This window comes from Andrographis paniculata, unplaced genomic scaffold (genome assembly GCF_009805555.1).
Source record: "Andrographis paniculata isolate CXL003 unplaced genomic scaffold, ASM980555v1 Contig12END, whole genome shotgun sequence".
NCBI classification, from domain to species: Eukaryota; Viridiplantae; Streptophyta; class Magnoliopsida; order Lamiales; family Acanthaceae; genus Andrographis; species Andrographis paniculata.
The window spans coordinates 2,428,954-2,442,887 of record NW_026137402.1 but is presented as its reverse complement, the minus strand read 5'-3'; the positions used below and the strand labels follow the sequence as shown (position 1 = coordinate 2,442,887).

Here is a 13,934-nt window from a genome sequence, read left to right as displayed (position 1 = left end):
CTAGAAATAGCAAATGCACTAACAAGTTACAACCATTCAACAAAATGCATATTCAACACAACAACAATTCATGGCGAAAAGCAAAAAGGTAGAATAGCAAACTCCATAACAGAAACTCCATCTACCGATGTTCCAAACAATAATCATTTCAGGAATCCAAAGTTTCACACCCAATGAAGAATGAATTCAACAGAAATATAAATAGTCGCCACGCCAAAAGTACAAATTACCCAATACAGAAGTAAATCTACATGTAAGTCTAACAAAATTGCTCTCTATTATGCACTGCAACGATCCAAAATGAAATGAAAGGGAAAGCCAAAATCCTATCAGTAGACCACATCAGTTTCTTTATCGAAAAGATTTTTATATTATACCGCTGCTGTCAAAACTTCTTCGATGCATCAACAACCCAGAGCAATCCATTCTCCCACCAACGCTCGCTTCAAATCCAGGGGATTATTTAGCCTGTTCAGTATGCCCATTTTCAGGACCAGCACTTTCAGATCCAGCAGCACTACGAAAGAGAGAGATAGAGAAGTTATGATAAATTCAACGAAACCTAACAATAATATCAACATTCGATCCAGAAAATTTCAAGTCACACACATTCAGCATGATTTCACAATTTTAATGACCACTGAATTAGATTTAGAGGTGAAAATTAAGTATACTTTAACTATGTAGTTTCTACTCTTAAAATTTGTAGTTTCTACACTTGAAATTATTTTATCACAACAATCAATGGGACAGATGAAAAGATGGTTATATTAAACAAGTACACAGAATCACAATTCATACAAACAGAGAAGAACATCCCACTAATGCAATCGCTACAGACTCCAGGATATACATATATATATATATATCTAAAACATAATACATATATCACTAGAAAAAGCAGTGGCAAGCAATTATCCATCGATTTCAACACAGCATTACCGATATGTCCAAGCCAATTATTTAAAAGCAAGAGCTATGCAAAGCCTACGAACTACGTAAGGAAAGCCAGCCTTCTTAACAGACAATGTTCGTTTGATGTCTAATGAATGATAAAGCTGCCCAAGATGGAAAAAGGCCACTATAACATTCCAAAGAAAGCTAACATATTTATATGAACGGATGAATTATAAACATAATATCAAAACAATGGTTGATCAAAAGATTTAAAACCAAAGAACAAGAACCTCAGATTAATATACATACACATATATAACTCCATCAGATCCTATAATCATGACTACACAAATAAGTGTATCGTTTCACTTAACATGAACCAAACATATTCAACAAAGTATTATATTCATTACTAGTTCAAAAACCGATGTGAGCATCGTATCCCTATCAAAAGTAAATCCAAAACTTAGTGAAAACACAAGAATGTGGATGCATACGAAACAATGTATCAATCAATACAATTAAATTAGGCAAGTGATGAAAGCCAACATTGTTATCCAAAATTCGTGTAAAGTTACATAACAAAAACACTTACCTTTGGGGACGAGAACCCCTAGACGGAGGCCTCCTCCAAGCCCCCACAGCCTTAGCCTCCTGGCGCATTTCATCTCTCCCATTCCCACTCCAAAAGCCTCTCTTCGGGGCCCCATCAGAATGTCCTGCAGAAACAACCTCCTTAAGCTTATTTGACTCAAGCTTTTCATCAATTTCCTTCCAATCTTGACCCTTCTCTTTCAGCACTTCCTCCCTCGGCCTAGCCTCACCGAACGGATTACTTCCCTTAGCCTTCACTGGACTAGCCGCGCCGCTCGCCGGCGCCGACGTGTTGCTAACAGGGACAGTCCTCGGCTGCAAATTCAACCTAGGCCTACCCCCAGCGCCGGCAGCCTCCTCCGGTTTCTTTCCCCAAGTTTCGGAATCTGCACCATCAAAACCTCCTCTCCTCTGCCTCAGACTGTCGAAAGCTCCGCCTGTTCTTCGTTCTTCTTCCTTCCTTTTAATCCAATTGTTTGAATCTGCGCCCCCGCCGCTGCTGTTGGAATCCGATCCGAAGCTTCCCCTTCTATCGTACCTCCGAGGTTCAGAGGGAACAAAGCTTTTGTTCGATGCCCAATTATCGACCTCATCGGCTCGCGATTGGTCGGAGAAGAAGCCTCCTCTATCGCCTCTGTCTCTCCTATCGAAGCCTGGGGATTTCTTCGCCGCCGCCCAATTATCGATCTCGTCAGCCCTAGAGGGCGCAATTTCACGATTCGCGTCGCGATTGAAACTTCCCTGCCGCCGCGGCTGCTCGTCTCTCAATCCGCCGCCGTAGGATCTGAATCCGCCGCCTAATTTGTTCCGATCGAGTTCCTCGGCGGTGCGCTGGCGCGGACCAGTAGGAAGCATCATAAGTTCGTCCGGCGTCAAACCTTTAGGCTGAGACGACGCCGCCGGCTTCTCCGCGCCGAACGTCGCGAATTCCTGAAGCGATAGTTTCTGCGGCTTCTTCTTCTTTGACTTTGTGACGGCGGCGGCGGCGGAAAGAGATGGGAAATCCGCCGTATCGCCGCCTTTGCCGCTACCAACCGCATCCTCCTTGCTCTGCTTCAGAAGCTCCGACTCGTTTTCCTCCGCATCCAACGCCCACGCGCCTGGCTTAGCCCACGCGCTCACGGTTGCCGCCATTCGTGCTGCTCTCCAGAAACTCCGATTGTGCGTTTTCCGGCGGTGTATTTGTGCGTATACTCCGTAGGTTTTTTACAAAGAATTTTGCGTACTTAGGAAGCGAATCGTCAGATTACTTATAGCGCTACGCAGGATGATTAAAAGAGTTTTGATCGGACGGCTGAGATTGTCGCCAGCTATAATCCAACGGGATGCGAGAAATCTGATGCAACGGACGGTCCGATTTCGTTTTATATCTTTATAGATACTTATATCTTTTTTTGTTTAGATTTGGTGAGCTGTCATGATAGCATTGGCTGCCAAGAAGTTACCAAATTAGCATGGTGTGTTTAATTTTATGTATAATTTTTTAAGAAAAATAAAAAAAAATGTTGGTTTGTATTTAAATATTAGATTGAATATAACCTTTTTAAAATATATATATTTATTTGAAAATTTAAATTTAAAATATCCAAGCAACTTAGCGTGTGTTTGTCTGGGATTTGGATTTTAAGTTGGGATTTCAATAGTAAAAAATTTGAATTTGAATAGTTGTATGATATGATATAAATAGGTGTTGATGTGATGTTTTGAATGTAAAATTAATTTTTAGTATAATATAAAAAATAAAAAATAGGTGTTTAATTTGATGTTTTTAGTGGAAAAAAATTGGATGAACAGTGTAAATTCAATCCAATCGCCAAACAAACACACGCTAATAATTCACACAAACAAATCCATATCCTACGGATATTTTTTGGTAACTTCTACTCTTTTTTATTTATTAATGAAAAATACAAATAAAACTAAAAAAAAATTAAAAAAAGGTAACCTTCTTGTGATGCCATTTATTATTTTTGGCATAAAATAATCATTAATGACAGAAGGTCTGTTTGTAGTAATTTTAATTTAAAATTACTATTAGTAGTGTTACAATCATAGTTTTATTACCTTTATTATTGTCTTTGTAGTTTGTATTATAAAAATTAATTATCTTTCACATTATCTTGAATAAGAAAATACCGTTATTAGGTATTTATTATCTTTATCAACAATTGAGTATTAAAAAAATAATAATTAAATATTATTCAAATTTTTAAAAATTTTAAAATTTTAAATTTTAAATTTAATAAAAATTATCTGTCAATATATAGTTATTTTGAATAAATTTTAAATTTTAAAATAGTAAATTATACTATTTTTAATATACTATTAAATTTTATATAGATTAATATTTAAAAATTAAATTATAATATTATATAAAAATGTTAGTAGACAATAAAAATATATAGAAATATGTATAAATAAATAAATAATTTATATATATTATGTAATAAAAATATATATAAATAAATAAAATGATACAAAATACGTAAAAAAATGTAAAAGGATACAAAGTACATAAAATTAGATGAAAGAAAAAATTAGTGTTGCTGATCTGGCCTTGCCCGTCTGCAGGGAAGGGATGTTATATTATTAAAATTAAGGTGTTAATATGTAAGCATTAGAGTCTTAAATCAATATTTTTGTGGAGAACATTACAGTCTTGACTTAAGCTTTCCAGTCGTATTTTTAATAGACTCGGGCTAACATCTTTTGAATAAACTGATGATTTATCATAATGACATTCTTAAATAAACAGACTTAGACTTGGTACAACTTGGACAAACTTATAGTTTATACATAAATTAAATTGATTAAGACATATAGACTCACAAAGATTAAGAAGTAAGAACTTTGGAACACTCAAAAAGATTACTTGCCAACTCGTACCTAGTTACTCAGACTTCACTAGAACGTTGTTGAATCTAGTTACTCAGACTTCACTAGAATGTAGAATACTTCTGAATCTAGTTACTCAAACTTCACTAGTATATAGAACACTCTTAGACCTTCAATACTTCTGGAATTCATAAAGGAATAAGGACTCTCTTGCTCGTTCCCCCCTCTTCTTGATGAAATGAAGGCCCTTATATAGGAAGAGACATGGGTCTTTCGGCAAATGAGGAGGGACTGAAGTGCAAACGTCGAGAGGGTTTTGTCCATACGCGGAAGGTGGTGGTAGTCTGGGTGGCCATCATTCCTTATTTGGTAAGTTGGACCTATGATCTTTGTCGGCTATACTTCATTTTCTGCCTGGTGAAACCTGTCAGGGTATATTATATATATATATATATATGTATAATATTTGTGTATATGGATAGTAGAGTATCGAAAGTATATATATGTATATAAATTATACTCCCTCCGTCCCACATAATTTGTCCCTATTTTCTATTTTCGTTCGTCCCACGTAACTTGTCCTTTCTATTTTTGGAAATATAATTATGCACTTTAATCGCATTTTAAATTTTAAATTTTATAAATTTCTTAATTTTAATTAAACTATTTACTTATCTTAATCTTAATCTATAATTATTTTTACTAAATAATAATTATTTTTACTAATACACTTCTTAATTACTTACTAATTATACTTTACCTAAATTCCCGAGTCTACAGTAATACGCTCATATTATATGGGACGGAGGGAATATAATATTTGTATATATAGATAGTAGAGTATTTGTACGTGTATATATATATATTTTTAATAGTAGGGATATATATATTATATAATATTTGTGTATATAGATAGTAGTTTATTTGTACGTATATATGTATTTTTAATAGTAGGGATATATATATCACATTTTTTTTTTATTTTAAAGTCTTTTTTCCCTGGTATGTTAAAATTTTGTCACAATTGGTCTTCGGATGGTTTCTTTCTTATGATGTGGAATGTCGTCAGCATCATTTTTTTTTTACATTCCACTATTACCGAACAATGTGTCGTTGGACTGGCTTGTTGAATTGTCTGACCCTAGCTACTCTTGTATGATTCGAATGGCTTCCTCTGGCGTTTTTGCGGCTGCGATGAGAGAAGCAATATGGGACCGTTGTTCTTGGAATTTTATTTTCGGATTAGTTGGCTTTTCTGCAATCTGCTTTGCGCTTGTATCTTGGGCAATCCAATACTCGATTTGGTATGGTTGTATGCTTTTGATAATCGAACATTTTCCCCACCATTTTACGTTAAACCTTCATCGCAGCACCTTGTGTGTATCATTATGAATCTCAAGGGTCCAAGAAAAAATCCAAGGGCCATAAAATTTTGTACAGAAGTTTGCCAAGGGGGTGAAATAGTTCTTTTCATGCTCGGTTGGACAATATTTGTTGGAGAATATATCAAAAGACTGTTGGATGATGGGTGGAAGAATTTCAGGGATAGATCCAAGGTATTCCCACCAAATAGACCACCAAATGGGGAAGGAATTTATGTTAACTGTTCGATCAAAGTAAATGAGCCATGTGTGGGTTTTTGATTTATTGGTGAGCCAGAGGGAGTTAAAACAGGCTTGTTGGTATTCAAAGTAGTTGTAGTGTTTTGGCGCAAAAGGTAGGTTAGAGAATCTTTCTGAGAATAGAATAGGTTCAGTAAGTGGTAAACCATACCAGTCAGACGGAGAGATTACTCGAAAAATTTTGCACTGGGAGTAAAGAATTTCGGAAGGGTTTGTCTTTGAAGTTTCATGTTTAATAACTACAGAGGCCGTGTCTTCGAGGATTGATTGGTAGTAGAGAATAGTTTTCCCATGGTCGAAAAGTTTGTAGAAGTTTTTTTCTCCAAAAAGTTCTTTCGGTTGTCTCAAAAGGGTCAAGAGAATCAAACCCCTTTTCGATGGTAATAATATTCTGGTAGGTGGATTTAAGGGACCATTCAGTTCAAGGGGATTGGGTGAGCTGGATTGTGGAAGTAGATGAAGAGGATTTTGCAACAGAGGTGTTTTCTGAGGGTTTTGTTAAAGTGGCAGCAACCTTAGGTTTTCTGTGAAGATGAGGTTTTCTTGGATATCTACGGGCTGAGGATTCAGGAACTTGTTGTAGAGGTTCTGGCTGAGGAATTTGTTGTAAGGTTTTTGGTTCGGCTAAGAGAGGGTTTTTGTCCGAGTCAGAAGTGTCATCACTGAGAGAAAAAGTATTGAAAGTTACCGTTATAGGAATTGATCGCTCATATTGTTGGGTCGCCATCTTCAAATCTCTGTTTTAGGGATTTTTGCATTGTTTTTACTGATTATGGCTTTGAAGTTGTTGTATCTTCAAGATCGTCTTTGGGTGGTATTTGGTGATCATCGTCAGTCTTGTCGATGTGGAGCTTAACTGGTTTCGGCGGCATCTGATCTGTTCTGTAAAAATTCTCAGGTTAAGAAATCAGGGATATAATTAATGTCACCTTTTATGTATTCCATGTCAAAGTCAAAAATGCTTATTATTCCTTGACAGCGAGCAAAGATTTGTTTTGAGGCAAGATTTTGAACGTCTTTCTTTAGGATTTCTTTTGTACTTTTGCAGTCCACTCGTAATAGGAATTTTTTGTTGATCAAATCACTTTGAAATTTGGATATACAAAGAACAATGCTTAGGATTTCTTTTTTGATAGTAGAATAATTTTTTTGTGTATCATTCCAATGAGTAGAAATAAATTGGATAATAACTTCCTTATTATCTTGTAATTGTTTTAGTATTCCTCCATAGCCAATATCAGAAGCATATATTTCAACTATTTTTTTGCAGGATTGGGTCAGCTAGATGGAGGCATGGTATTTCAGTAATTTTCTTTTTAATATCTTGTATTAGTGTTGTATGTATATTTGTCCAGGGTAGCGGATTTTTCTTTAACCTATCGTGAAGCGGCTTGATTTTTCTATTTATGTCTGGTTAGAAATCTAAGACATAATTTAGGCTTCCAAGAAATCTTTGTAATTGGTTTTTGTCAAGAATTTTATCGGGAAATTCATTGGCAAATTGAAGGGATGTTTCAATTGGTGTAATAGTGCCTTGTGTTATATAGTGTCCTAAGAATCTTATTTTTGTTTGAAAAAGACTTATTTTAGATTCGAAAATGACTAAACCATTTTTCTTTGTTATTGATAGAAAGGTACGAAGGTGTTTAAAATGTTCTTCTATAGTTTTTGAATAAATTAAGACATCGTCAATATAGACAATACAAAATTTATGGAAATCATTAAATGTATCGTTCATAATTTTTGAAATTCGGAAGGTGCATTTTTTAATCCAAAAGGCATTACGTTTCATTCATACTGGCCGAATGGAACAGTAATTGCAGTTTTATATCTATCTTATGGGGAAATTTGTATTTGCCAAAAATCCGATTTCATATCAAATTTTGAGAATATATAAGCATCATATAATTTTTGTAATAATTCTCTTTTATTAGGAATAGGATACCGAATCCATTTTAAAGCTGTGTTTAATGGTGTGTAATTTATTACTAACCTTGGAGTTCCTCTTTCAATTTCAGAGTCCTTGTTGACATAGAAGGCGGCACAGCTCTATGGTGATCTGGATTTTGATATTAGTTTTTTATTTTCTAAATCTTGTATTTCTTTTCTACGAAACTCTTATAATTCTCAGTCATTTGGATAGGTCGAGCTTTAGTTGGAATATTATCTTCACTAAAACTGGGTTTATAAGGAAGTGTGATAACATGTTTCTTTCGTTCCTAGAAAGCATTAGGAAGATTAGAGCATGTTTGTTGTTTTATTAATTCAAGCAGATGAGAAATTCTTTGTTTGGTTTCTGGATTTTGTAGTTGAGCTTCAATTCTTTTATAATGAATATCCTTTCTTAACTCATTTAGGGTAAACATTTTTTTATTGTACAATATTATGTATTGAAGTTGAATAGATTGAGTTGGCTTCTAGTAAGTTTATTTCAGTTGTTTGTGATTTTCCTATAACATTAAAATATAATTTTTTATTGTTTATTGTAAATGAGATCGATTTTGGACCAACTGTATAAGGTGTAATTAAATTTAAAAAAGGGGTTCCTAAGATAACCATATGATGTATATCTTTTACTACGACAATGAGGTTCTTAAATGAATTCCTTCATTTACTACAGAAGTTTCGATTCGAGAAGAGACGTTTAGTATTGAATTGTTTGTTACTTTTATCTTTGCATGGGTTTTTTTGAGGAATTTGGTTGGGGCAAATCCATCTTTTATACAATTTAGGTCGGCTCCGGTATCAAAAAGTGCTATAGTATCTAGAAAAAATCCTTTAGAGAACTCAATCTATATTTTTATGATATATCTTATGGATGTGATTTCTTTTAGAACAAAGAGAAAATCTTGTGGTATGTTTTGAATGAATTGGATTTGGTCTTGTATCGTTTCATTATATGTTTCAGCGGCATCAATATTGTTTATAATTTTAATTATTTTTTGTATTGTTTGTGAGTCCTGGGCTTGTTGTTCTTTTATTTTTTTGATTTCATATTTTAACTCTTTTATTTCCTTTTGAAGGGTATGGACTGTGGGATTTTTTGATATATTTTTTGTATTACCTAATATTTTGGTTAGGTCATACGTTTGTGAGTTAGAGTTATGTTGTTGTGTTGTTTTTTCTAGATGTTGAAGTAATTTTTCGAAACATGTCTTTTGGACATCTGGATTATCTATCTGTTTAATAATATCAATTAAGTTTTGTTGTTCTTGTGTAATCATCTTGATAGATAGATTTGTGCTAGAAGAATCTATTGAAGTTTCATCATTTTCTATGTTAAACATATTATCTTTTTTATCTTCATTAGATTAGTCAGAAGATCCTTTTTCCGTTTCGAATTCTTCTTCCTCAGAAGATGTTAAGAAAATATTATAAAGTTTATCAGTTATTTCATTATCAAGTTGTAATTCTTGAATCTTTCTTCTAAGTTTGCAATATTTAGCTATATGTCCTGTTTTGTTGAATCTATAGAATTTGATTTGATCCTTGTTTTTTCTTTTGTAGTTATCATTAAGAGGTTTTTTATACTTTTTTGCATTATTATAATATGTAGGGGTTTTAAAGGGTTTGTAATCTCGTTTGTGATAATCTTTTTTTATGATACTTTCTATTAGACTTAGACGTTTCTTTACAGTTACAATTTTCATTAGGGGGTTTAGGACTACAAGCTTCAAATTTCTTACAAAATGTTCTTAATTCTATTTTTTTTTTTTTTTTTTTGTCTAAGTTCTCATTTTAGGTGTTTTTGTATTTTTATATCTTGACATATACGAAGTGCTTCTTCTGTTATTATACTAATTAATTGTCCATAGGTGTAATTATCATAATCTATAATTTGTGATCCTGATGAAGTTTTTAATTTTATTTCGGACATTTTCTCCTAATAATGTTGGTAATCTTGCGAGAAATTTTTCTTTCCAAAATGGTTGGTTTGAGTCATCACGAGTTAGTAAACTATCAAGAAAATCTCTTTTGTAATCAGGGAAATCGCTAAGTTTTTTACATCTGAGGTTGGATAAGAGTTCAGTATTTCTATTTTTAATATGGGTGGGATCTCCTAAGAAATGTATTGATATAGTCTGGATTAAAGAGGATACGACATCTTGTATAGTATCACCTGATTCATTTAAGATAGGAGTTTCGTATTCATCTATTTTAATAGCATCTAATATATCTTGTTGTTGATTATAAGTGAGGTATGAATCCCACCATCCTTTTAACTAGCCTGAAAATCTAGTTATTAGAACTTCAGCAATAGCCCTATCTTGTATATGCCCTTGTGTTCAATAGGCATTAGTACCCATAGTCATTTTTTGTAACATAAGTATGATTTGATGTTCTCCTAAACCATCAAGATTCCAATTATATAAGGAAGAAGAATTAAAACGAGTTTGAGGGACAAACTAAAATACAGAGGTAAGAGGGAGTGGTTGTGCATCCCAATTTATTCCAATTTGATGTGAGGAAATGACATTTAAGCGAGAAGATGATGGTTTATCAGGAGCATATTCGGCACTGGTGGTCCCTATTCGTAAAAGTTGGGATTAAAGTTCTTTAATAAAATCGGATTTTCCTTGTATAAAAGTTTGTTTACTTTCTTTGGAGATTTGGAAAGGCTTAAAGAGAGGTTTTTTGGCAGAGGAAATGTGTAGATTTGGTTTATACAGTGTTGTGAATTGTGTATCTAAAATATGGGATTCAATTCTTTCCAATTGTTTTCCGATTGTATTTAGATGAATGTTGGTGTAGTTGGTTTGACCAATTAAATTTTTTATATTGAACTTTTCATCCTCATTAACTTGTTTTAAAGGGGCAATGTTTATTTGTTGATCTTTGATAGAAAACTTAAAAGCTTGTAGAGGTGGATGGTTGGTATTAAAGGTTTTTTCACCATTAATTGCTTCCCAAGTAGGTTTTCTTTGGGTAATAGGATGAAGGGTTTTTTGAACTGGATAAGTGGTTTGATAGAATTCAAACCAGGTAAAAAAGGGAACTATTATTTTTGTTTCTGAGATAAAATTATAAAATGATGTTTGTATTTTATTTTTATCATCAAGAAAGTTTTTAAAGAACCAGTTTTGCTTTTCATAATTTTTTAGAGAATAGTTTATTATAAAAATTGTTTTATCTATTGAAAATTCTTTTTCTATAGTGTTCAATTCGTTAACTTTTTCAGTTGTTGAAGAAAATGTAGGACTAGTTGGTTCGTGTTACAGTTCATTGTCTCTACAGGTGTGAATAGATTTAGGTATTGATGAAGAGAAATTTACTTCTTTTAATGATGAAGTTGGGATATCAGAAGTGGAAAATCTGGATGGTTTAGTTGGACTATTTAGTTGGGAAACTCTTTCTAAATCAATGGTATTTGTATCAAAATATGTAGAGTTATTCTCATAATTATAGTCTGACTTTGGATTTATGTGAAAAGAGAGCCTAACTTCTCCACCGCTACTTTGAAATATGGTTTTAAGATAAGGGTTTCGAGTAGGAAATAATGATTTTTCGGGTTCAACCGCGTCTTCTAAAACCCATTCATCTGGAAGAGAGACATCCTTCCACTGAATAGATTTTGAAACTACAGCGTTAGATTTGCTTAAGTCTGTTTGAAGAAGAAGTGTTTCTCCTCTCTTAATATGGAATTTAACTTTTGTAGCAAAAGCTGATAAAATGGTAAATTCTCTATACTATATCTGCATGGATGGATCCTTATAGTTATGAGTTTTAATTTGTAGTACTAAGGATTTTAATACGTTTTTATCACGCAGAGAGATTGTCATATTATGATAACAATCGAAGGAAATGAATCCTGTGCATAGGCTAGATTCAACTTAACTAAGAAGAGATTCATCAAAGTTAGTAAAATGAACATCTCTAAATAAAAATATATATAAATATATAAATTATTGTAAGTCCTGTCAAATAGTAAATATGATGTGTCGAAGTTAATTACTACAATGAATGATAAACAAAATAATTTGAATGATGAGATGGATATGATGTGGATGCTCTTAAATACTTGTCATGAAATAATAAATTATTTTGAAATGGAAGGAGTATTAACTAATTTATAGTTACTTTTCTACTTATTTCACTTTTTTTATTAATTATTTAATAATTTTTTTATACTGTACTAATTTATTTTTTACTTATCTCATTTTAATATTAAAATATTATTATTTTTAATTTTTATATCCAATTAAATTTATAGAATTTATGGGTGAGTTTCTTTTGGTTGAGTTTAAGAAAATTTGGTTTAAATTTAGTATCAAAATAATGTTTGATGATATATTTTGTTAGAGAAAAATGTGTAATATTTTGAAAATTGTAGAATCCAAAGAGTAAAATTTTGGAAAATTGATGTAAAGAAAAACACACCCATCAGATTTTCTTTTTCTTTTTATAAGAATATCCGTTACAATGAGTGTCTCTAATATATTCCTTTTTTTATATCTCTCGTTCATATCATATCCACGTCAATATTCAAATTACTTCTTTGAACACCAATTATAGTATCATTACTTTTACTTATTACCTTTACAAAATTTATAAAATTCATTATAATTATTTATTTTTATATAATTTTATTATCTAATAATATACAAATAATATTTATTATGTAATATTATATTTTATTTTTATAAAATATTACATAAATTCTTATATTATGAAATATTAAAATCATTCAAATTTGTAAAATCTGTGGCATTTAAAAATCTGAATGATTAAAATAAACTCGGATTAATATATTGCTCGAATAATTTTTCGTTTCCAATAGTTTTGTTAAAGAATTAGTTGAAAAAATATTGAATATAAAAATTTTAAATATTTAAAATATTAATGGTGCATTTGGCAATTAGTTGTTAGTTGATTCTTTGTATTAAAGGTTTGACATTAGCAGTTTATGCATAAAATGACTATTAAAGACATTAATATGTTATTTTTTAAAATATTTAATTTTATTCATTTTAATTTGAAATTTATGAGAATTTTTGTTATTAATTATTGAAAATTATAAAAATATTATAAACTATTTATTGTTATTTTTATTATTTAGATTTGAGAGAATTATTTTTACTAAAAAAATAATAATATTTTATTGATATTATGTAAAATATAAAATAATAAATCTTTTATATATATATTTTTATTATGTTAATTATTGTTTTAATATATATAAATAAATTAATAATCTTTGTTTTTTCTATTTGATTTAGTTTTAAAAATGTATATACTTTACAAATAAAATAATTTATATGTAATAATTAATAATAATAATAATTTTAAATTTACAAAAATAAAATATAATTTAATAAATTAAATATATTAAAAATAATTAGTAAATACGGCTATAAAAATATATTTATATGTATAAAATAAATAATTAAGTTTTAAGGGTAAATAAGGAATAACTAAAATTAAAATTAAAAAGCTCTTTCAAAACGCTCGCTAGATGAGCTTTTCAGAAATTAGCTTTTTGGACCTAAAAAGCTGTTTCAAAAAGCTAATTTATCAAATACCTAAATTAGTTTTTGACCGGTCAAACAGCTAAAAGTTGTTCAATAAGCTAAAAGCTCCTCAAAAAGTTCTTTCCCAAACATCCTCTAAAACTGGATATATAAAAAAATTATTGAAAAATACTTAGGTGAGCCATGATCTTTTGAAATAAATTTGAATTTGTATTTATATAGATAATTATTGATAATTTAAATTTTAAAAATTTAATTTTAAATTTTAAGTTATAATTAATTAAACAATTATTTATTTATTATTTTTATAGAGGTAATGAATTCTTGGTAAATTTAATAAATCGGTGTTTTCTAATAGACGTAATACATCTTTTTATAATAAAAAATGAAAAGATAATGAGATATGTAATAAAAAAAAAAAGGTAATTGTAACGGATGTTTTTATAATTAACATAAACTAATTTTATAAAAAATATGAAGTTTTAAATACAAAAACAAAATATTTTTTTAATGAAAA

At 30.8% G+C, this 13,934-nt stretch overlaps 1 protein-coding gene across 1 annotated transcript; it reads right to left on the bottom strand.

Moving 5' to 3' along the window:
• Positions 1-111: 111 nt before the first annotated feature.
• On the bottom strand, positions 112-2,707 carry LOC127253305 (eukaryotic translation initiation factor 4B3). Its single transcript, XM_051277826.1, has 2 exons — positions 1,493-2,707; positions 112-517 (listed from the first exon to the last, which is right to left on the bottom strand). Exons 1-2 carry the CDS (start codon positions 2,623-2,625, stop codon positions 460-462), a joined length of 1,191 nt encoding a protein of 396 aa, XP_051133783.1. The 5' UTR covers positions 2,626-2,707; the 3' UTR covers positions 112-459.
• Between the last annotated feature and the right edge of the window lie 11,227 nt (positions 2,708-13,934).

What these genes read in the sequence shown, in the direction of transcription:
- LOC127253305 (XM_051277826.1), bottom strand. Translation starts at nt 2,625, where the DNA reads ATGGCGGCAACCGTGAGCGCGTGGGCTAAGCCAGGCGCGTGGGCGTTG. An exon ending in AGGGGTTCTCGTCCCCAAAG is followed by an intron (nt 518 to 1,492) that starts GTAAGTGTTTTT and finishes TCTCTTTCGTAG; the next exon opens with TGCTGCTGGATCTGAAAGTG.